Below are 23,849 nucleotides of genomic sequence, written 5' to 3' on the forward strand. Positions count from 1 at the left end.
ATCAAGGCCGTGTCCCCCCTTCTAGCTTCATAATAGAGATTGTACTACCTGATGACAAGTGAAGGCTTCCCTTTCCTTATACATTTAGATAAGTTTTTTAGACTGTCAGTCTTACTGTTGGGACCACTATGGCAACCTTTCTGGCAAAATAAAATGATCTCCAAGAATGACTTTGTTGTAGTTCCCCCCAATTCCTGTTCCTTTATCTACCATAGCCAGTTAGATTGAGTGTCTAAGCTGACCTACAGGAAATGTTTGTCTTTGGTCTCATTTTGTAAGTTATGTAATTACTGTGTCATCCGGACAAGAGATAGATGAAACAATGTTTTCATGAAGGGACCATTTGAAAGGATGTTGGCAAGTTGGGTGGAAAGCTACCAGGAATAGGGAAGTCCAGCCCCAGGTCTAAAGGAACGAGTAGGGGAATGATGACCAGACTTCCAAGTAGCTTTTGGTTGTAGAATGGGATTGTCTGACCCAAAGTATAACTTCATGTTGCTGAATGTACCCTTGCCAACTGAGAGCAGCTCAAAAAAGAAGAATCTGAGGAATAAATACCCAAGTTCTCTCTCTCCCACTGGTGCTTTCTTTGCTGGTGCTTCCCAGTTGGGAGCCAGAGGGTAATGGAGCTCAGTGATGCAATACACAAAATCACCCTCCCACTGAGCAGGATGGAGAAGCATGGAGCATGGTTCTAGAGAAGCAAACAAATACCCACAAGGTAACTTCTAACTTTGTAAATATAGATTTAAGGGCTTTGTTTTGAACCTCAAAGGGCCATCCACCATTGCTCTGGCTCCCATACTATTTTTCCACCTAAAGCCACCAGTTTATGCTCTGGTATCAGTTCCTTCTAGCAGAGCTCACACCCTACTTCTTGTAGCCCCTGGAAGGTCATTCCTCCTAGTCCCATTTCTATGTCAGGTTTTCTTACTATCAGCTCAGGTAGACCCGTTTGTGTGTGTACTTTCCTTTCTCCCCCAACTTGTAGAATAAGATAGCTTCATCTTCTCATAAAATTCTTTTAACAAAAAGTAACTGGGCAAACAATAAAATAAAAAATGTAATCTTTATTAGTTTCGCACATTTTTAGTGTTGGTTAGCATCATTTAGGGTAATAGTAGCATTTTCCAGCATGCAGTTCACGAATACAGTTTATCTAAGTAATTTTAAGAAAAAGAGGAGCCTATGGTTTGCTTCTGTAAGAAACACAAAATGTCCTGATGTAATTGTCTATTTAAGTTTACTATTCTCTGTTCTTGTGGGAAAAAAACTGCAGAACTCGCATTATATTTAGAGCAATCTAGAGCAGCATGACTCCAAAGAAATGAAAACATAAACAAAAGTTAGAAAGAAAAGGACAAAAATGAAAAATAAGCATTACCTTCAATTAGCTTGCGCAGGCACTACCAAAAATGTAAATAAAATTTTATACCCTTTTCCAATTGCAGAGCATAATTTGGATGTGACTCGTGAACCTATTTTGCCCCTTAAAATTGTGAAATAAGCTAGAATTAGCAAATGTAATAAAAAAGCAGAAATCTACAACTACCCAGTCTTGTTTTCTTTTCTTATTTAGCAAATGTCTTCCATGAAAAAGTATTATGGACAGAAAGTAAGAAAAGTGACTGTGATATCAACCCGAAGATAATTTCCTCTTCATATTTACATACATAATGCTGTAAAATAAAATAAAATGACTTTGTACAGTATTTATATTTGCTTATAAAATTCTAAACACATTTTTTTAACAGGTTAAGCAGTGTTTGTTGTTGTTTTTTTAAACATGTCTGTACAGTCTGGCTATACACCATATGTTATTCACTTAAAATTTAAAAATAACCAAAAAGCTATTAAAGTGCTGCAAACTATTGCTTAATGACTTAAAGAAATGAGATCTGCTGAACAATTTCCTTGTCTTTACCACTGACATATGGTTTCTCATAAATGAGATTCTGAGCAGTGGGAGAAAGCAGATACAGCAGCATGGTAATAGAAACATGCACTGATAGCATCCAGTCTATCTATAATGGTACAGAATACATTATATTACCTGTGTAAAGCTTGCACTCTACATTTCTTGTGGTACATATTTGATGCAATAAATACTGTGCTTAGGTCATTATTTGTTTGCCCAAACGTGCACCACAGGGTAAAATGACTATTTACATAATAAATAGCATTTCATTAACATATACAGTTGTCAACCTTGCTGAGCTGAAGATGGCTAACCAAAGTGCAGGATTAAGCAGAAATTTATAAAGGGTTCTTTTGGTCATTTCAGTCTTCAGGAGAGAAGCAATGCTCATTTCTCAGTTGTTATTGGTTTTTGATTTGTTTTGTTTTGTTTTTTAAATATAATAAACAGAAACACAATATTTATGACTCCAGACAGTTGAAGGAAGTTTGCACCTGCTAAGATTTAATGGCCTACCCCCCAATAATGATCTACTTGGTCTGGGGGCTGGATTTGACAAAACAAGATCAGCAAAGCACCTCCAATTATCACCCTATTACCCCTCCCAGAAACATGGATGGAATTTAAGAACTCATTGTTTTCCTTGTGACTTTTTTTTCATGCATGGTCTCTAAGTGCAGCATGCCCTCATGCAAACCACGCCTTTGTGCAGATGGGAGGCCGTGTGATTGCGCTAACCCCCAGTGGCATACCTGTTGAAGAGGCCCTTTGTCTATTTCACAACAGAAACCCCATTTACAAAAATAGTCACATATAATAAACAACGTATGGATTAAAAAAAAGATGAATCCCCTAACAGATTTTGTAAAAATGTGACAAATGTGGCAGTTGAAATGCAAAGAGTGGATACTATTACTACACTAAAGTGTTTCGTGTTAAACAACTCCCAAATTATAGGTGTGCACCCCTTTGAACTGGTCCCTACAGTCTGAGTAGCCATTTTGTCTCTGTCTTCAGCAGTGTCAGCTGGTAGTGAGAACAGTAACCTCCTGTCGAGGTCGTCTCCCCTTTACACAGAGTCACAGTTTTCTGACAAGGGGTCACTGTCTTAGTGTAGGCACTGACCTTGAGTAGATTTGTGTAAAAACAGTCAGTTTGGCATTGACCTCCTCGAGGAGTCCTGTTGACAAAAATACATCACGTTCACAGGCTGTAAACAATTTGCCACCCAATTATTCTTATTTGTTTCCATTTATTTCCCTTTGGCTTTTTCATCTTTGCCTTCTTGCTCGTGTTTTTCCACGATTGGCTTTGTTACCCGATCATAAGAAGGTGGACAAGCTGCTGTGGACATAGTCAGGTCAGTTTTCTCCGTAATTGAGTTTTCATTTATTCTGTCAATGATCATGTCTTCTTTCACAAGAAGATTAGCCCCACCTTTGATTTTATTTTTATTATATGTAAATGAAGCTTGTTTTACAGTTCGCTTTAAGAGGTGGCGTCTGTAAGCACGCTGAATAATAACGGCAGACACCTCCTCTTGTTTTCGTTTTAAAGTCGTAGTTATTGGCTGATAAGAGACCTTTGATGGGTTGGAAGCCATAAAGCGCTCTTCCATCTGTATTCGGAGAGCATCCATCTCTCCACTCTCTCCCAGAACCCGCTTTGTAAAAGCAAATAAGATGTCAAGACAATGGATTCGGTCACCACTGACCATGGGCAAATCCATGGCAATGAGCTGGAGTTTGTTCGGTTGTGGCAGATTAAGGGGAGGTTCGAGAGCGGCTGCAAACTGAGATAGTTTTTCAAATTCCATGAACTGGGTGGCATCAGGATCAAACTTCTCCCAAACCTCATAGAACATCTCGAAGTCATCCTCACTCAGGGGCTCTGCACTTTCTTCTGTAGCAACACTGAAGTTCTCCAGGATGACAGCAATGTACATGTTCACCACAACCAGAAATGATATGATGATGTAACTCACAAAAAAGAAAATCCCTACTGAGGGGTTCCCACAGTCTCCCTTAACTGAGCTTCCAGGGTTTACTTTATTAGGATCGCAATCTGGTGGTTTACTGTTGAGAATAGGTGCCAGCAATCCGTCCCAGCCAGCGGAGGTGGTAATTTGGAACAGGCAGATCATGCTGTTGCCAAAGGTCTCAAAGTTGAACATGTCATCAATTCCAACTTCCCTCTTAACATAGGCAAAGTTGGACATTCCAAAGATGGCGTAGATGAACATGACCAGGAAGAGCAGGAGGCCGATGTTAAACAAGGCAGGAAGGGACATCATCAGAGCAAAGAGCAACGTGCGGATCCCCTTGGCCCCTTTGATCAGACGCAAGATTCGTCCAATCCTGGCCAGCCGGATCACTCGGAACAGGGTAGGGGACACAAAGTATTTTTCTATCAGTTCAGCCAGAAACATGCCTGTGGATAAAAAATGAGAATAGCAACCACTGAAGAAGTTATCCATTAAAATAATAATTACAGTTCTGTTAAGTCTCCAACATAAAGTTAAGAGCTTGAAATTCAGTTACATAATCTTAAATTTGACATACATGTAATATATGTAACTGTCTATAATAATACTATAAATAAACCTTAATTTCAACATTCAATATTAAACTCAACTTGATGTAGACCAGACTGTGTCCTTTCTTCCTCACTGACCCCCCCTACCTCAATTCATGTGTTCAAGCCCTAACTCTCCCTGGTATTTGGAGATAGGGTTTTGAGGAGATAATTAGGTTTAGATGAAGTCATGAGGGTGGGGCTCTCATGGTTGGACTGGTTCCCTTTTGAGAAGAACACTGGAGAACTTTCTCTCTCTCTCTCCCTGCCATATGAGGACATAGTGAGAAGGTAGCCATCTACCAGTCAGGAAGAGAGGTCACACCAGAAACACACAATGCTGGCAGCTTGATCTTGGACTTCTAGTTCCTAGAACTGAGAAAATAACTTTCTATTGTTTAAGCCACCCAGTCTGTAGTAATTTTTTATGGCACTCCAAGTTCAGACAATATCCAATAACAATTTTACAATACCTATTGTCTTTGAGGGATGTCTAAAGACTACCTTTAGCTTATACAAAAATCCCAAGAATAAATCTAAAAAAATAAGTTCAAAATTATGAAGTCTGTCTGAACAGCAGTGCCCAAGGATATAAGTACACATTTATATGAATACAATTTACATTTTTTTTTCTGAAATTGCCTATGGAGTCCTTATCCATCTAAAGGTATCTATAATTTTTAATGCTATTTTCATCTCTCCATGAACTTGGTACTTGCCTAAGATTCCACTATAATATTATAAATACATATATATATTCTGGTATAAATTTTAGAAGGATCCAAACTGAAGCTCCTACTGGTCTCCAGTGTCTAATGTTGGTCTCTCAGCCTGCTTCTTTTAAGCCTTTTTCTCCAATTGCCCTTTAAATAATGAAATAACGATTCGCATTCTATAAAGAGTAAGTTAGTCTAAGTACGTGTGGGTGTGTGAGAGAGGAAGAGAAAGAGGAAGATAGATTGAGAGAGAGAAGAGAGGTGAATACAACCTTAGTACATTTTCCACAACTGATTACACCATAGATTGTTGTGGAAATCAAAGGCTACCTGCAACATATGGGTTAGATATAAGACCAACTTCTTCAGAGTGGGTAATGGCATGAAAATCTACCCAACAGAGGTGCCCCATATTGAATGGTAAAATGTTGACCCAATCATATTATCTGGATTAGGGAAGAATGAATACTTCAGGCCCACAGATAGACTTCATCACTTCCTTTTAATGAGATGAGCTATTGCTCATGTGATGTGCTGTACATTCCAGACTTTGAAGTAATAATAAAAAACATAATAAAATGATGTCCCATATCAACCCACCTCCCCTTGTGCATCATTACGATAGCCCCATTTCAAGGTTATCTAGAAAATCTCTACCTGATACCCTTAAAGAAACTACCAACTGTATTTGCTAACATTTTGTTCTTATCTTTATTTTCTTTTCACTCTATACCTTTATCTTGCCACCAGCTTCCACTCCTATCTACATCCTGATGGCTCTATGTCTGTATATCTGAAGTAGTGTCCCTCCTGAGTACCAGACCAAATGTCTAGTTCTCTTCTCAATAGAGGCATTTAGATGTTATACAAATTACTTAAAGTTGACATGTCACACACATTTCTATCTTAGTTAATAGATCATTCCCTATTCAAATGAATGGGAATGTACCACTAGATTCACTATAGCCTAAAATAGGTAGGCTAGGATACAATTCTACACATACAGTAAGAGCCTCATGTTGTAAGAAAAATAAACACCCCTGGATGAAATACATAAAAAATTTCAGAGGAGTTATTTCTGAGTAGTGGCATGACCTCTAATTTAAACTTGACTGTACCAACTTTTACTTTTCTTTTAAGTTTTTTTTTTTTTAAGATTTTATTTATTTATTTGACAGAGATCACAAGTAGGCAGAGAGGCAGGCAGAGAGAGAGGGGCGGGGGAAGCAGCCTCCCTGCTGGGCAGAGAGCCCGATGTGGGGCTCGATCCCAGGACCCTGGGATCATGATCTGAGCTGAAAGCAGATCACCACTGAGCCACCCAGGTTCCCCCAACTTTTACTTTCTTTAAACTGAACTTAAGAGATTTTTAAAATACTTCTTACCTACAATGGAGAGAATAACAACCACAAAATCAAAAATATTCCAGCCTATGGTAAAATAATAATGGCGGAGGGAGATGAGCTTCAGCACACACTCTCCAGTGAACAGCACAATGAACACCAGGTTGATGCGTGACAAAATGTTAGTCACATAATCACTCTGGTCATCTGTTTCTACCATCATGGTGACCATGTTGAGACAGATAAGAATCATGATGCTAATGTCAAAAACTTGTCTGGTTACAAAGTCAAAGACCATTCCTTGAAATTTGTTCTGTAGGGAAACAGAAATGCTTTTAGCAACAGAGGAGTTTACCTGTACATATTAGCATCTGCGTAAGTACTTTCTGCATTGATTAACTTTCTAATATCATACATAGTAACCACTGACCCTGAATTTCATAAAAGATGGCTTGCACATTAATTTTTAAAATTTAGCTATCGAAATTTCTATTTACCAATATGTATTCCACAGAATAACAATCCCTGTCAAAGAGGATTTCTGATAAGAAATACTGCATACTACACACTTCATTCAGAGGCACAAAATGCAGATTAATATATTAAGACTATGCAAAGTTAAGAAACCTGCTTAATTTTGTTTTACCAGAATATCCTATGATCAGTCAGTCCATGCAGCTACTTCAAAACACAGTATCTATTAACATTCCATTTGTCTTATTCTCAAATAATTATTAAGGGGAGCTTGGAATTTCAAGAACACATCTATAACATATGCATTTTAAGCCTGTGTATGGCAATATTGGTGTTCTTTCACCAAACAGTCCTTGCTGCTTGACACAAAATGCTGAGCCTACACAGGAATAATCAGACCAGAATGACATTCCTTATGCTTCGATGTCAAAAATTAATGTCTCTGTCAACAATCTGTGATTCTGTTCCCCATTTCTGCCACTTTTAGTCCCTGCTGGCCATTGTCTGGCTCATTTTCCAAGGCCACTTGGGGACTCTGAGGATATCTCCTTCTTCTTCTTCTTTTTTTTTTTTTTTAATTTTACTTATTTATTTGACAGACAGAGATCACAAGTAGGCAGAGTCGCAGGCAGAGAGAGGGGGGAAGCAGGCTCCCCGCTGATCAGAGAGCCCAATACGGGGTTCAATCCCAGGAACCTGGGATCATGATCTGATCTGAAGGCAAAGGCTTTAACCCACTGAGCCAACCAGGCACCCTGAAGATATCTTCTATCTTACATTTTTCCTATGCATAGTTGACCCATTTCTCTGCCAGTGTTAAGGCTTACCAGAAAACAATGTGTGTTTCTCATCATTTTTAAGAAGACAACTATAGGCTAGCATACTGTGAATGTCACTAGCATTTTGTTCCCTAATATCCCCCAGGAATTATTTTAACTCCTTAGATCATCATTGCAAAAATCAATACAGTGTGGGATAAGCCTTCTCCATTTCACAGGAGTTGTTTGGTGGTTTTATCATGGAAACATGAGAATTGTTATTTATCATCATGAATTGTATTTATTGACCCTGACTTCTGAAGACATTAGTAACTTCTAATTTTACAGCCATATATACAAACAGTAGATACTAGAATTCTTTTGTTCTCCACTAATAGAGGTAATAGAAATAATGGAGGTATTTCCATACCTCTAATGGAAAATAAAATGGAAGTAAGATATTATTTCACTCAACTCTTTGTTTGTTAACCTAGCAGAAAATCGCATGTATTTTAACACCATCCAAGGTTTACTCCTCTCTTTAAGATTACTTGGCAAATACTCTTGAGTTATATGACCAACTTTTTTTTGTGCATATCACAAAATGGGTCTTCACCATTTAGTTTGGATTCTAGTTGTAAATCCCCTCAAAATAGGGTGCATTTTGTTTCTTCTTTTTTTTGGTGGTCTCTCTCTTATTAAAAATTTTTTACCATTACCATAAAAGGCATGAATTAATGAAGCTGTAATCTTTTCTGCTGGAAATGTTAGTTGCTATCTCTTCTATAAGAAAACCCATGCAATTTTTTGTTTTTGTTTATTTTTTCCCATATCATTTGATATTTCTTACTCCTGGTCGAGGTATAGGCTTTTGTGGCTTTTTCGATCCTAATTTTTTCATTGCATTATAGTATTTCTTCTGTTCTTCTGTCATAAAGATGTCTTGACCTCCAAAGTATAGAAAAGAAAAATAAAAACTGGTTAAAACTGTGTCCCTTTGCACATAATTTTTCAATGTTAAAACAGGAAAGGGACAGTCAAAAAAGGAAATGGATACAATACTTATGCCTAGAATCTTGAATTTGAAAAATAAGAAATGGATTTTTTTAGGCACTACAATATTATTTAATTCTCTAATTATCCAATATTGACTTTATTATTTTCATTATTATTTTATGGCAGAAAAAAACCCAGAAACTGAGGCCATATACTCAGTGAGTGGAAAACTTGATTCACTGAAGCACGAAATACTCAATTCTTAATACTATACATACTGCTTTTCATAAGTTAAAGATAGTGATTTTCTTATTCCTGTGTAGCAATGGATTATAGTATGTATATTGCAAGATGGGTTAATGTTACTCATAAAATGCCACTTTCACTCTGCCAAGAATTGGAACAAATGGATAAAAAGGAAATGGGGTAAGTTGGTAGAAGAGTTGGGGATACCTCCGAGATCATTAGCATGACAAGGATGTGATAGACCAGGAGGCACAGAGGATTGCAATTTGGGCTAATAAGTGAAATAAAAACCTGACATTGACCATAGAATACTAATAACAGTAAAAGGGTTTGGGGACAGGAATGTTCTATAAGCATCTCATACAACAGAAGAACGCATAAGAAGAAAATATACTGAATAAATAGGATGAAGGAATAGTAAGCAAAGGAAGAAATACAGGTGGCAAAAGCATTCAAAAACATGTTTAAACTGACTAGTAATAAAAGACATATTAATTCAAAACAATTTTCATTTATCAAATATGAAGTATTGCTGTTGGATGCCCGTGAAGCAGCACTGACCTGGGCACATCTGTATGGATAGTATTGTAAGTATGATTATGAGCATGATCAGGCACATTATATGGGAGAAGCAAAATACTTCAGAAATTAGGCCAAAAAATAATTAAATACTCATTTTTTTTTGCACAAAGACTTTTGACAAGGCACTTTTTAAATCATTGAAGATTAGAAAACATAAATCATCAATTTGTTGGGAAATGGCTAAGTAAATTATGATAATGTATATACGAAGACTTAACAGAATGGAAATTTATTTATGTTAAGTCAAAAAGAGAATATATATATATGCAACATTTCTTTTCTTTAAGTAAGCTCCACACCTAGCATCAGCCCAACACTGAGCCCAACACCGAGCCCCGTGCTGGGCTTGAACATATGACCCTGAGATCAAGAACTGAGCTGAAATCAAGTGTCAGAGGCCTGACCAACAGACCCACTCATGTGTCCCAACAATTAATAATTATAGATAAAATAATTTTTCTACTAAGAACATATATGGAAAAAGCATGAACAGAAAAGCATAAAATGTGAAGAGTGGTTACCCCCAAATAATGATATTTCTTTACCTTTCATATTTTCTCTAATGTGCATATATAATTAGGATGATAAAATGGGCTTTATAAATGATAATGATAAAATAAAGAGCTGTTCAGTTCAACCTGGAACTAATAGTTTATAATGAAATACCAGGGAGAAGGAGGTAGAAATTATACATGAGGGAAAAGGAAAACTTGGAGAAGATTACGTCTTATACTGAATTTATTTGTGAGCATTCTAAGGGTTTTGACTAGAAAGTATATTTTTAGGAGGCAAATTACAGGGATGAAACAACAAGTTGACCTTGGAAAAGAGACTTGTGCTTGGGTTCTTTTCCAGTTTTTTTTTCCCCCCTAATTATTCTTTCCCAAAGGGTTGGAAATGTGGCCCCTGGATTTTAAAAGAAGAAGAAGGAGGAGGAGGAGGAGGAGGAGAAGAAAGAGAGAGGTTTTGTGAAGTTATTTAATACAGGAATATGGAGCACTGTTGTTCTTGACTTTCTATACCCTGAAAGAGGGGGGTAGTGAGTGGCCGAAGGAAAGGATGCAAAATAACTCTTAACACATATGCTCAGTTGGCTTCTGAATCAAAGTACTCATTTAATGGAGAAAACAAATACTTCTACTATCTTAGTGGGAGAGAAAATATTAGAAATACTTATCTTCTTTTTTTGCTGGTTGAAATTATCTATAATGACACCAATAAACAGGTTCAAGGTGAAGAAGGACCCAAAGATGATGAAAATAACAAAGTAAAGATACATGTATAGACTTTCCTCATACTTAGGCTGGAGTTCCACCTACCAAAGGAGAAGAGTTTGTAAAATATCACAATACATTTTGTTGGTGGAAGTCACTGGTGCTTTTTCATGAGAATAGAAAAGAAAATGCCTAGTAATACTTAGAAGTAATTTTCTTTTTCACTCTGAATCAGCTATTCTACAATTAGCCTTTAGAGATGTTTTCATGTAAACAAATATAGTTACTGTAACACTTTATAATCTATTTTTACAACTATAAGTACAACTAGTATCTTGCACTCGGAGAGTAGAGTGCTAAATTTGGTAAATTTTTTAAAGTAATGAATTTCCATAATTTAAAAATTATTGATGAAAAAATTTATTCCAGAAAATATGTGTAGACTATGCTTAGACACAAACATTTGTGTACGCATGAATTTATCTGGCAAACAAGAATTGAATTACTCACTTAGATGTTCAGCATCATACCTTTAACATTACAATAGACATTGAATTTTTTAGATTGAGCAAACAACTTGACATCCATCTTACAAATACTCGATTGATAATTTAGTCTTTGGATTGTACTTACAGTAAGTTATCAGTGAGCTACCATATATCACATAGTAGAGGGTAAATTAGTCACCTCAGATAGTTCCCTGAAAATTCATGTCCTTCTAAAGGTAACAGTTAAAACCAACCACTCGCACAAAACAAAATTGGAGTAACAAAGAAATAACACAACTCAGGAGGATATCAGGAAAGTACTCAAAATAAAACTAAATCCACTTATGGCAAGTGTACATCAAAAAAGCTAAGTGAGCTCTATCGGGTCAGTTTAAAGATTACAGAGGCAGAAGTTATTTTTCATGATAATAGACTAAACAGATTGGATTTCAGAACAGAATGATGAAGAATAATAAAACGTACTACATTTTTACATGGTCTTGAAGAGCACAGTTGGAATAAGCAGGGATTTCTGTTCTCTTCTTGAAGCCTGGAAGAGGCTATTACAGGAGAAACCAAATAAAATAGGTCTTTCCTTTGGTGATACCAAACTTAAGGGAAATGTTGATCATGGAGTGATAACATCATTGGTAAAAGCTCCAGTATATTTATGGATGTTAAAATCATGTAAAAGAATAAATTTGAAAGGGATTATTATAGAAATCTAAGAATGCCTGGACAACATCCCTAACTTCCCACACTGTCTATTTATGGAGAGTAACTATACATTTCAACTACTGACAGAAATCATATATTTTTTTCACATTTGCTCCTCCACACCAAAACAATTCCTGATTATTTAATTAGTAGGTAAAAAGAAAGCAAAATAGAAAAATATTCAACAGAAGGATATTCATCAGTTATTAAATATATGAATGTGCTACTTTTTCAAAATTTGTTTTGATTTATTTTAGTAAGATCATTCTGATAAACACTGCTATACTTGAATAATAATTTGAGTCATATTTTTCCCTTTTTAAAAATAGTCATCATAGAATCATTCCATTTGGCTGCTGCTACACTCTGCTGAATTAATTTTAGTACCTAAACATATTATAAGAAGGCACGATATAAGGAATACTTACATTTCTGGAATCAACTGCTGCATACATTATATCCATCCATCCCTTAAATGTGGCCTAATAAAAAGGACATGCATGCTTTACTTTGGAATAATTCAGACCTGATGTTTAATAAATATGCTTACTCATCTATTTTTTTTTTTAAAAGGAACACTTTTGAAAGGCATTTCAAAACAAATTTTACATGGATTTTGGACCAATACCATATCTTAGTAAGACTTTTCATTTCTAAAACTCATAATAAACAAAATGATTATCTGATATATCCTCCTGCTTGATAACTAAGTCACAAATACTTCTCAAGTCCTTAGAGTTAATAGAATAATGCAAATTTGAAGTGCTATCAAAATTTGGTGGAATACTTTTAGGAAGCTTCACAAATGCCAACACACTTGACAATATGTGTAGCAGGCAATCAATTACAATTTAGATCACCAGTCATCTACTGAAGCCCATCTGTCTGGTGATGACAGTGGCTGAAGGTTTAACATTCCTCTTGATCATAACAGTCTGAGGATCATATAGGATTATATAAAGTCATAATTGCAACTATTCTTTTAAGAATTTTGAAGGATAGCATCCAGAAATAGTCTTTTATTCTATTTTTTTCTCTGTAGTTTCTGATGAAAGTTAATATGAGCAAAAATGGAAAATAATACAGTAAACACTGGGTGTTCCAGATTCAAGAGACATCCCATATCTATTAAAGTATTGTAATTTGTTATTTGTCATAGGACATACATTTTAAACCCTAGAAGTCTGAAACGACTGTTCTTAGCTAGTGAGCAAGTCTAGCAAAGCTTTCAGTAACTGTATCCTAACACATCTTTGTTTTCATCACACTAACACTTGTGAAGTGCAGGATGTCAAGAAAGCCAAGGAAGGGTGGGTGTGATGGCAGGAAAGAAAAACTAACGATTCTTAGCTAGAAAACAGAAGCTGTTTGTGTGTCAGAGAGGAAAATGTTGGGTGTCGATGGCTGAGGTCAATGATAGAACAAGACCATTACACACTAGGTACGGGAACAGAAAAAGTGATTCGAGGAACCATTTCAACCAACAGAGGTGATTCTGCATAAAGGCAACTATAAAGTAGTACTTTAGAGTGGTGGGATTTATTTAATGGCTTCCTGTAAGAGCTTTACCCTACATTTTCAGAATTATTTAACATTTTAAGGAATTGCTTGACAATTTTTTTTCCTTTCTCAATTTTATAGAGGAAGTGGTACACTTCAGTGATTTTTACAAGTGTGGTTATTAATTAAGGGTTAGAATAAACTCAAGAAAATGTCATCGTGGGTCCACGATACTCTTGAAAGAATTCATACTTGCCAGATTTTTTTAAATCCCTATGTTAATTGCATAAATATTCAGAGTAAGCGAGAAACATGGAGAAGAGAAATAGGAATTCCAACAAGAAGATGGGAAGAACTTGCAAAGGCATCAGAGTACAGACACCTCTGAAAGAGATGCAAGAGGGTTTTGACCAATGCAGTTTTGTTGGCTTGTTAGTCTCCTGGTTGAGCAATTGAAAACATAATCCTGGGGAGTAGAAATGGATTTCTGCCCTAAAGCTTCTGTGGAAACATAAGGAAAGAACTTTTATAGCCCCCCCCCCTTTTTTTAAATTTAAGCTGAGTTTTCAGTGGCCAAAATAGAGCAAGATCTTTCGGCGTTCTTCAGTCTGGATTCTGTTTTTAGCCCCTGCTTTGCTGTGATGCAGATCCTGCCAAAAGCAGCATCAAATGCAAATCCTTAAAGGGCCACCACCTTTTGCAGTTTTTTAAACTGTGAACTATTTTTCTCTTTCATAAATCAGGCTTAGAAACCCAGTAGGAAAAAGCATGAATATTTGGATAAAATAGACTTAAGTAGTTGCACTGAAAGGTCATTTGAAGTGAGACCACAGCTGCTTGTGGGTTCAGGCACTACCTGGGTTCAGGCACTACCCTGTGTTATTTCTATTTCACTATGAGGATGTAACCCTAAAACCTACATATCATTCATTCCCCGGTTTTCAATCCAAATCACACAACTCAGTAGCAGGTAATTGGCACAAGTTAGTTACGATCCAATAGTTGTGTTAAGGGTGTATGTTTGGGGAGGGTGATCTATCAGCAACAAAAGCTCTCCAGTTGCAATGGGGAAAATAAGAGCATTCTTAACAAATAATCAATTTGTTTATATGGGAAGAGAGAACAATATGGGCAGGGAGAAAACAAAACCTTTCGGAAGAAGTCAAATAGCTGGTCACTGTCAACTATGCTGCACTGCATTCACACGGACCCAAGCTGCCACCCATCTGGGCTCATACGCTTGTACTCCTAAATCAGAATTAGAAATAAAGTATGCTATAAACCTCCTTCGTAATAACTACACTCTTCTTAGTAACTTAGATGTATGTCATTACTTTGTTATTATTCCAAACAATAAACAAATTTCAGAGAAAAGAGTGTTCACTTACAACTTGAAGCAAAGAGAGATACCCAAATCCTACATTATCAAAGTTTACTTTCACATTTTTCCATCGGGCAGTCTCATTTCTTTCTATTAGTTTTAGGCAATCAGAATGATTATTCACTTCGTTGATGTCAAACATGTCACCAGTTGTGGTGTTAATACAGTGGTAGAATTTGCCAGCAAACAAATTTACGCCCATGATGCTGAAAATTAGCCAGAATATAAGACAAACCAGAAGCACATTCATGATGGATGGAATTGCTCCTAAAAGGGCATTCACAACCACCTAATACACAAATGGAAAAAAAGAAAAGTCAGAATTCTTACTTGTTAAAAAGGAAAAGACATTCCCCTAGTAATCTTTGGTATTTCTTTCTCTTTTTCTCTTTCTTTCTTTCTTTCTTTCTTTCTTTTTTTTAAATCAAGACTATTCTAGGACTTAAAAGCAAAGCAAAAAAAAATCTTAAAATGAAATCCATTTGTTCTTAAGCAATACGTTTAGGGAAACCAATATAGACAATATAACAAAGAAAGAAGAAAAAAAGTTTAAAGAAAGAGAAGGGGAAGTACCAAAAGGTTAAAGGAAAGGCAAAATCAGAGGAATTTGCTGCCAGATGAAATTATAATATTTGCTGTTTATTAGAAAAAAGAGAAGTAGGAAATCCTAATACAGAAGATTAATTTTTAAAAAGACAATATATTAAATAATGAAACTAAAATATTTGGACACAATTTGGTTTGACCAATATACTTCAATAAATTTAAAATTCAGATGTATAAATATAAAAATAGTATTAAGTGCCTACTATAGTTTTGTCCTTAATTATTCATGCATTGCTAAGACTAATAATATTTTTTGCATAAAAAGCAAGACAATTTAGCATTATGTATTTCATTAGATCATCACATCGTTTATTTCAAGCTCCAGTCATGTCAGTTGTTTCATTTACTGAGTTTAATTCAATAAACTTATTTTAAATGAAACATAATAGAAATCAGATTCCTAGGAAAGTAAGAAAAGGAGGGATGCCACACATAGATCCCAAATCTGATGTGATTAATATCAAATTCTGTGCTAAATAATTATCTATTCTTTTTTTCTATAGGAACATTTTTTTTCCCCTCTTAATTTTTGGATCCCAGATTAAAGATCTGAGTTTCATATTTGGCAACACTGTAGGAATGGCTGTCCTCCCTCCTCGACGGTACCCATTGGAGCTGCATTTATGAGTAGCTAAGAGAGAAGATAAAAACAGGACCTAAGATGCTCATAAGCGTAGAGGATGCCTCAGACTTGCACACAGATAGCTAAGTTACTTCTACCTGCGTACTTCTATTATTCTTGTCAAACTGATCCAACATACACAATAAGAATCAAAATATGGTTGATCTGCCTTTTGATGCCAGTGTATTTTTAGAGCAAAGATTTTTGATCGCCTGTCCAAAAAAACAAATACATGAGCCAACTCCTTACACTTCTGAGCTGTATTGCAAGTTTGCAAAGAACACTAGGCCTTATGGGGTTCCAAAATAGTGTGCTAAGTGGGCCAAAGGAAAGTGTAAAACCACTGTTGGCAAAGGTAAGGAAACAAGCATAACATATAGGATGGTGGAGTCATCCAGAAAGATCCAGGTCATATAGCCTACGCAGCTTACTGAACTGAAACATGTCACCTTACCTTATCTCATCTGCCTGTGTGCAAAAATACAGTTGATCAAGTAAATCCTTACTGTATACATTTTAAATGTGTGGATACACTGAGATTTCTCTTGGATTGAAAATTTGATAGCTGAAATCAAGTTAGTTATTTCCCTCACTTTCTGAATATTTTGTCTACCACCCAGATTAAAAAAAAACACCTTATTTTTATTGTGTATACACAGAGTACATGTTAGAATGCACATTTGTACCTACAACAGCCTGTTTAGAGACTGGGCAGCATACTGGTGTCCTATACTTATTTCCTGAAGTTCTTTACATGTCAACCTGTAGGTTCCACACTTTTTTCTTCAAGCCCTTTCTCACCTCTGGCACTTCTTTCCCATTTTTACTGTTCATCTGATATTTCATACTGGCACTGTTGTCAGAGTCCTCTAACTTTCTCCTTCCTTTCATCTACCTGATATGAATTCATTATCCCTAAGTCTCACTTTAAAATTATTTAGTGGATCCCCACTGATCATCAAATATTTTCCTTACATTGGTATTCAAACCACCCCACCCATCTACATTTCTAGCTTAAACTTCTCTAGCCACCTACCCTCATGCCAACCCAACTGATCCAATTACCAGACAACTGAGATGTCTTTGAAATCCCTTGCCCAGTGTCCCCCTTTCTGGAACATTCTTTCTTCTACAAGGTCTAGTTCACGTGGCACTTCTTTCATGGAGCCTCACTTCACCCTCCATGTTAGCCTCCAAAATAAAGATGAGCGTTCCTCTTTTGAATTTAAGAATCAGAATTCCATTGCTGGCCAGGACCATAGAGATAATTTAGTATGGTGTTCTCTGTTGGCAATGAGAAAAATGAGGCTAAGATAGATTAAATTCAGAGAGTAGACTAGAAGTAGCATCTAGTGTTTGCTCTTTCCATTCTACCTCACTCATTCTCCTTAGAGTTGCTCCCATTTATCTGGTTCCCACATTGCTCTGCATTAGAGTTAATTGCATTCCTGTAATCTTGACAGACAAGAGGATTTTTCTTCTTTTAACTTAAGATGCAAAAATATATTTGTGAATTCTCCAAGGTCTTGAATGCTTCAAATACGGGAATGTAACAGAGTACTTTGAATTTAGGGGAAAAATGGTTGAATGAATGAGTGGAGTAAAGATTAACTAAGTAAGCATTTATTGACGAAAACATAATTTTTAATGTTACTTTGGATATGAGATGAGAATAAAGAGCCCGGCACAACAAAAAAATTGGGGGTTAGCCAATAAGTCTGAGCAGTTTGCTTTGGGGATTAGTTTTGTGTTAAAATGAACTCTCTGTAATTCATAATGCAAGTCAGTATTCTGAAGCAGTGTCTTTCAGGAAATGATTTGCAATGTTGGCATACATTTGGTCTAGAGAAAAGGTTATTTTTTATGAAGGTAAAGAACTAAATGTTGGAAAACATTTGGCATAGTATTGGGAAATTTACTATACAAATGTCCATCATATTTACAATTTCTTAAATGGAGCAACAGAGTTCAGAGAAAGGAATTGTCTCTTCCCAAGAGTCCCAAGCCATTTCTTGGTTTAGCACAGAGGGAGGTGTATTAATTCTTTTCAGGTTCTAGAGAACGGCAATAATTGGTTCCCATGAGGTAAAGGCACTGGGAAGAAATGGCCTGAATAAATTGGAAAGAACAGATTGAGGTTTCAGGATGCAGAGAAGAAGATGTCTAAGGAAGAATCCATCTTAATAAATTAATACTAGAGGTTGCTTCTCACAAATGTTTTGCAAAACATCATCAATTGAATTTCTCTATTCTACCACAATCCATTCTTATAAAAACTCTTCCCATATCTGATTCATTATCTGTATTTTATTAAATCAACACAAAATGAAGGATTGACAATTAAGTATGCAAATTAATGTTAGGAATTTTGATACATATAGAAATGTCTTGTCTGAGCAAATTATCTTTAAACTTCAAATAATACTACTCATGGATTCTAATGCTTCTTTAACCTAAATACAAAAGCTAAATGAATAAAAATCAAAGGCAGGCAAAACAAAATTACACATTTTTAAGTATGAAAAATAATGGAATCTTTTAAAAAGTCTAATGAATACATTTGTGTTGTGGAGTTTAAGATAATTATCTTCGAAAGATATGATACAATTATCCAAACAAAATCTCCAATGTCATCTCTCTTAAGAATTAAAAACTCTCCTTTTATATTGTTTTTAAACTTTAAGAATAAACAAAATATAGATTCATTTCTATTTATGTTTGCATTGTATCTTGCATTCCAAGATTCTGAAAAGTTATTTGGGCTCTAAGAAATGAGTTTATACATTAAATTCTATATGGTAAAATGTTTCTGTTTTATTTCTAGGTAGGTATTCTAGTCTGTAAAATTCAAACATGTGGATCTCTTTATACTAACTTTTCCCCATTTAAAACACAAATCACATGTGCTGACTCAACTCTTAATATATTTTTGCCTTATTTACATTTTGAAAACAACCCTTATAAATTTTCACTTAATAAAAATGAATATGGTCACATAATCAATACCAGTCTTATGAAAGCTGGAATACTGAACCCTAACATCTGCTCACACTTAGCAGCAAGGCTGGGAATTGACTGCTGGTATCTGGACAGCTGTTTTCAGGCTCCAGACCAGTGTAAAAAAATGGCAAGGGGTTTTATGCCTCAAACAGTATCATCAATCAACAAGTTTACGTTTTCACGCATTCATTCCTAAACCCCCACCCTCACCAATCAGAAAATCTCCCCATAAATGGATAGACTCCATATACATATAACTAAATCATATTCAGTGAAACTTAATAAAAATATCAACAGTTGGTGTTCAGATCCACAGAGGGTAAATTCACAAAGGCATTTTTCTCAAAAGAAAATTTAAGACAATTGAAAGTAGGGGATTAGAGTAGAGTGTATTTTCCCTACTGTGGTGCAGTAGTACCCCTCCCAATCCCTCCCTCATCCCACTACACAAAGTCACAGTGAAAGGATGAAAGGTAGCAAAAGGGGTAATACAGTACCCATAATAAAGGGCTGAGGGGAGGAACCAGCGCTCCACCCCATCCAAGTTGGAGCAAGATTATCCTATATAAAATAGAAATATATAGTTTGTTATTAGTTAGAAATCTGATATGACAGAACATTTGGTGTTACTTTATGTATATGATGGTCTCTGTCTGTTTCCCTATCAAGACTTGAGTTCTTTTGAAAAAGAAGGTATCTAAGATTTCTTAGATTAGGAAGGTTAAAATACAAATTTAAGTACAAATTTTATTTTACTCTAGATATTCACAACATCAATTCACTCAGTTCAATTTTACAAGTTGAAAAATTTGGACTGGAAATTTGAAATACAATAAATGTTTAAAAGCTGTCAGCCAGAAATGTGCATAAAACATGCAAAACATAAAGTGCAACGTGATGATAATTTATTACTTTCTAACTTCTTATCAAGCACTATACAACATGCTTTATTTGGTAATGTTGCATAAAAGCACATGCTTGAAAAAGTGACAAGTCAACAAAAAGAAAATGAGTGCTTGATTTACACTCTGACACAGCTATTGTGATTTTATGCTGCTAGGGAAAAGAATAAAATGAGAGTTTCTGAATATATTCAAATATCACTTCCCAATTATAGTCATCATTATTATGTCTATCCTCACCATCATCCATGTTTACATTTTTAGAAAGTAAAAAAAAAAAAAAAAAAATCCAAACACTAGAAACAGAAATAGAATCAAGAATCAGGTGATTTTGTCTCTACAATGCCAAACATGTGTCATGTGTGTGTAACGATCAGCCACTTTAGGGTTGTGTATATGCTATAACAAGAGGTAAGTAACCATATTCATAAATCCTATAATTTAAAGAAGAGTTCATCTCCTATCAGCATCAATAAGAAGTTTATGTTTTTAACATTCTCAGTTGCAAAAGTTAACCTCTCCTTACAGAGATAAAAAGCATTATCGATCAATAATTATAGATAAGGTTATTTCTGTAAAAATCAAAGGTAGACCCATAAGACCAATGCTGTTATGGAAATAAAGTATTAAACATGGGAATATCTGGCCATTTGAATCATGGATTTAGTACATTTTCAAAAGGTTAAATTCAAAATGTTTATAACCACTTCAAATACTTAGCATTGTTCAGATTTCAGAAGGCATTTAAAAGGTATCACTTTGATTCAGGCAATATGTTTTCAAGTAGAATGTATAAAAATAGTATTTTTCTTAAGAACTGAAATGGCCAGTCTGAAACAAAAGAAAGTGACATTTTAACTGGAAAATAAACTTAATTTTTACATACCCTGGAGAGAATTTCCTTTAACATTTTAGTAAAAATGTGAAGATCTCTGCGAGAAATAAAATAAGACTGCATTATATTGTGTTAAATTGTTTCTAATGAGGATAAACTTTCTATATATGTTAGGGAAAATAAAGACCAGTCTCATGTTCTTAAAAAGTGACATTTACAATAAATCTTATTTTAAAAGAACAGGTAAGGCTATCAACAACCTAGAAGATATAATTGGAAGCCTTCAATACAGCTCAGTTTCCATAAACAACTAAATTTTAGGCAGAAAAAAAGCAATGTTTTTCTACTAGAATCATACCTACTAAGCAGCTTTGTTTTGGCAAAAAAAAAAAGACTTTTTTAAAAAAAGGAACTCCTTTTCTATGTTATACATCTTATATATCAATGCCTCATGAATTTTAATAAGGCATGGGAAATAATAATAGGTCAATAATGACAACATTTCTAATCTGTAATGAATCATAGGGAATGGTAGAACATTTCCTTGAAAGGAATAATATAACATTTTCTGTAACTTAAGTGAAATTTGAGTTATGCTTAATTTATGAATCATCTATAGTAATGAGTCAAAATTATATTTTCTGTTCATTCTATTTCAAATGCTTTATTTATTGTCATGAAAAATTGGGTGGATTTATTATATAATCTTTAAGTTAGTATTACTATCTATATAAATTAAAAGGATTAAGGCAGTTATAAATTGAGGCTACATTAAACATAACTTTTTTAAAAAGTTCAAAATTCAGTCAATATTTAATAGCTACACTTGAATATTCAAATAATGCAAACTTTGGCATTATACAGACAAAATTTTGATATTTAAAAATGGTTTTCCTTTACTTTTATACTTAGGCACATGTATGATTCACATTATTTTTGGTAAAACTCATTAAGTACAATTTAGGTCATCACAAATGAGAAGCATATAACTTAGACTTAACTTCCGTGGATTATTATCATATCATTACACATAGTACTTTAATAGTGCATCTGCCTTTTTTTTTTTTTTTTGTAAGGAAACTCCCAAGATGGATTAGGAAATAAAGTCATTTTCATGAGCACAGCAGATAAATGATATTACATCATTTCAAGGGAGGCCCAAGTTCTCTTGCATATCACCCAGAAGTAAATATGCAACAGATAAAATGATAAAGTAGCAATTTTGCAAGGATTTGCCATTCCTTTTGCATGCATGGGTTTTCCTTTTATAGAATTTAATGTAATTAGCTTAATTTTTACTATATGTAATACTTCAGGTTCTTTCATTTTCCTTACCCTCATCCCTTCAAATCGTGATAAGGCTCTTAGAGGTCTCAGAGCTCTCAGTGTCCTGAGAGATTTGATGGCACCAAGTTCTGAGTAACCCAAGGCATTTGCTGTTAAACTGACCAATGAAACCTGCATCAATAAATAAGGAAATAAATAAAATAATCAATTTACTATATAATATAATATAATAAATATGAATTTTGCTTATAATTACTCAGAAGATAAATTGTTGCATATTTCCCATAAAGCTTTTAAAATTTTAAGCAAGTATTTTCAGCTTGATGCAAAAAAAGTAGGTTTCAGGATGTTAATTAGAGGTAGTTGAATAAAAAACCTTAAATATCATATAATTTGTTTACTGTTAAACAAATTTATTAGTAGAGCAATTAGTTAGAAAAACCAGATAGGGAGACAAACCATAAGTGACTCTTAATCTCACAAAACAAACTGAGTGTTGCTGGGGGGAGGGGGTTTGGGAGAAGAGGGTGGGATTATGGACATTGGGGAGGGTATGTGCTTTCGTGAGTGCTGTGAAGTGTGTAAACCTGGTGATTCACAGACCTGTACCCCTGGGGATAAAAATATATGTTTATAAAAAATAAAAATAAATAAATAAATAAATAAATTAAAAAAATTAATTTTAAAAAGGGAGAAATTCAGGTGTAAGAAAAGGTTATTGGTCATCCTTCTTTTATTTTATTAAATTGTGGTGAATTTACGATTTTGTATGGCTAATGATAAAATACAAAAGCAAGAAATCTCAATCCTGCACTGTATGCTCAACTAATTACAATTAATACTCTCAAAAATTAATAACTTGGCACATTGATTTCAGTTTTTTTGAAGGTGAGTTTTTGTTTGTCTTGCTATCACCTGTGTTTTCTCGAAAGTTTATTCTTATGTAAACAATGTAACTTAATAAATAATTCCATCATGAAATTTCCTTAGATTTTTCTATACTAATTTACAGCTTCTGCTATGGTTACCTGGCTAAAATTGGATAATCAACAAATATTTGCCAAGTAAATAAATCAATGAATTTACTTATCTTGTATGAAATATGAGAGTACTAAGAAATGAAAATATTAGATATCAAATTCTCTAAATAAGGAATGTTCCAAAACTTCATATCCAGAATTATAATTTCTTTGGTTTGAAAGTGGCTAGTATTGGACAGTTTCACATATATTGGACACTATTTTGGCAAAATTTTCTATTTTTCAGTATATTGTTACCTTATATTTAAATATACTCTTTATATTACTTGCAATGTGCTATAATTTCTTTTGCATTTTTTAGAGATACACTGATCCTTATGAAATACTTAAAATAGAGCAATGAAAAATAAAATATTATTATTGCAAAATGACAAAATCTCTATAAAAAGGAATTTAAGCAACATACCCTATTTCACCACTTTCCCTACAAGCTGCTGTATTGTTTTTCTCCTTCCCACCCTAGACAACCACCATAGATCCCATCCACTCAATGCCAAACCAATACTAAGTTTATTTCTTATTATAACACTACCATTCAGTGAGTTAGAGTTAAGTAGCATTTCCTGTCACCATAGCATACTGTCCAGATTCTCTCTTCTAGAATTAGTATACGAGCCAGACAAATTACTGTGATAAAGACAAAGACACAC

The 23,849-nt window shown here is 34.7% G+C and overlaps 1 protein-coding gene across 3 annotated transcripts in view; it reads right to left on the minus strand.

The window, feature by feature from the left end:
- Positions 1 to 1,050: 1,050 nt before the first annotated feature.
- The window catches only part of LOC132013801 (sodium channel protein type 1 subunit alpha), a 123,728-nt gene continuing 100,929 nt past the window's right edge, over positions 1,051 to 23,849 (minus strand). For all 3 annotated transcript variants that reach the window (XM_059394109.1, XM_059394111.1, XM_059394110.1), the window contains 7 exons: positions 22,208 to 22,330; positions 14,915 to 15,196; positions 12,455 to 12,508; positions 10,785 to 10,922; positions 8,634 to 8,738; positions 6,594 to 6,864; positions 1,051 to 4,348 (listed from right to left, as the gene is read on the minus strand). In XM_059394109.1, the coding sequence (XP_059250092.1) occupies positions 3,171 to 4,348; positions 6,594 to 6,864; positions 8,634 to 8,738; positions 10,785 to 10,922; positions 12,455 to 12,508; positions 14,915 to 15,196; positions 22,208 to 22,330 (2,151 nt within the window). In that variant the 3' untranslated portion in view covers positions 1,051 to 3,170. The remainder of the gene's footprint in view (positions 4,349 to 6,593; positions 6,865 to 8,633; positions 8,739 to 10,784; positions 10,923 to 12,454; positions 12,509 to 14,914; positions 15,197 to 22,207; positions 22,331 to 23,849) is intronic.

The sequence above is a fragment of the Mustela nigripes genome, chromosome 3 (assembly GCF_022355385.1).
Source record: "Mustela nigripes isolate SB6536 chromosome 3, MUSNIG.SB6536, whole genome shotgun sequence".
Lineage (NCBI taxonomy): Eukaryota > Metazoa > Chordata > Mammalia > Carnivora > Mustelidae > Mustela > Mustela nigripes.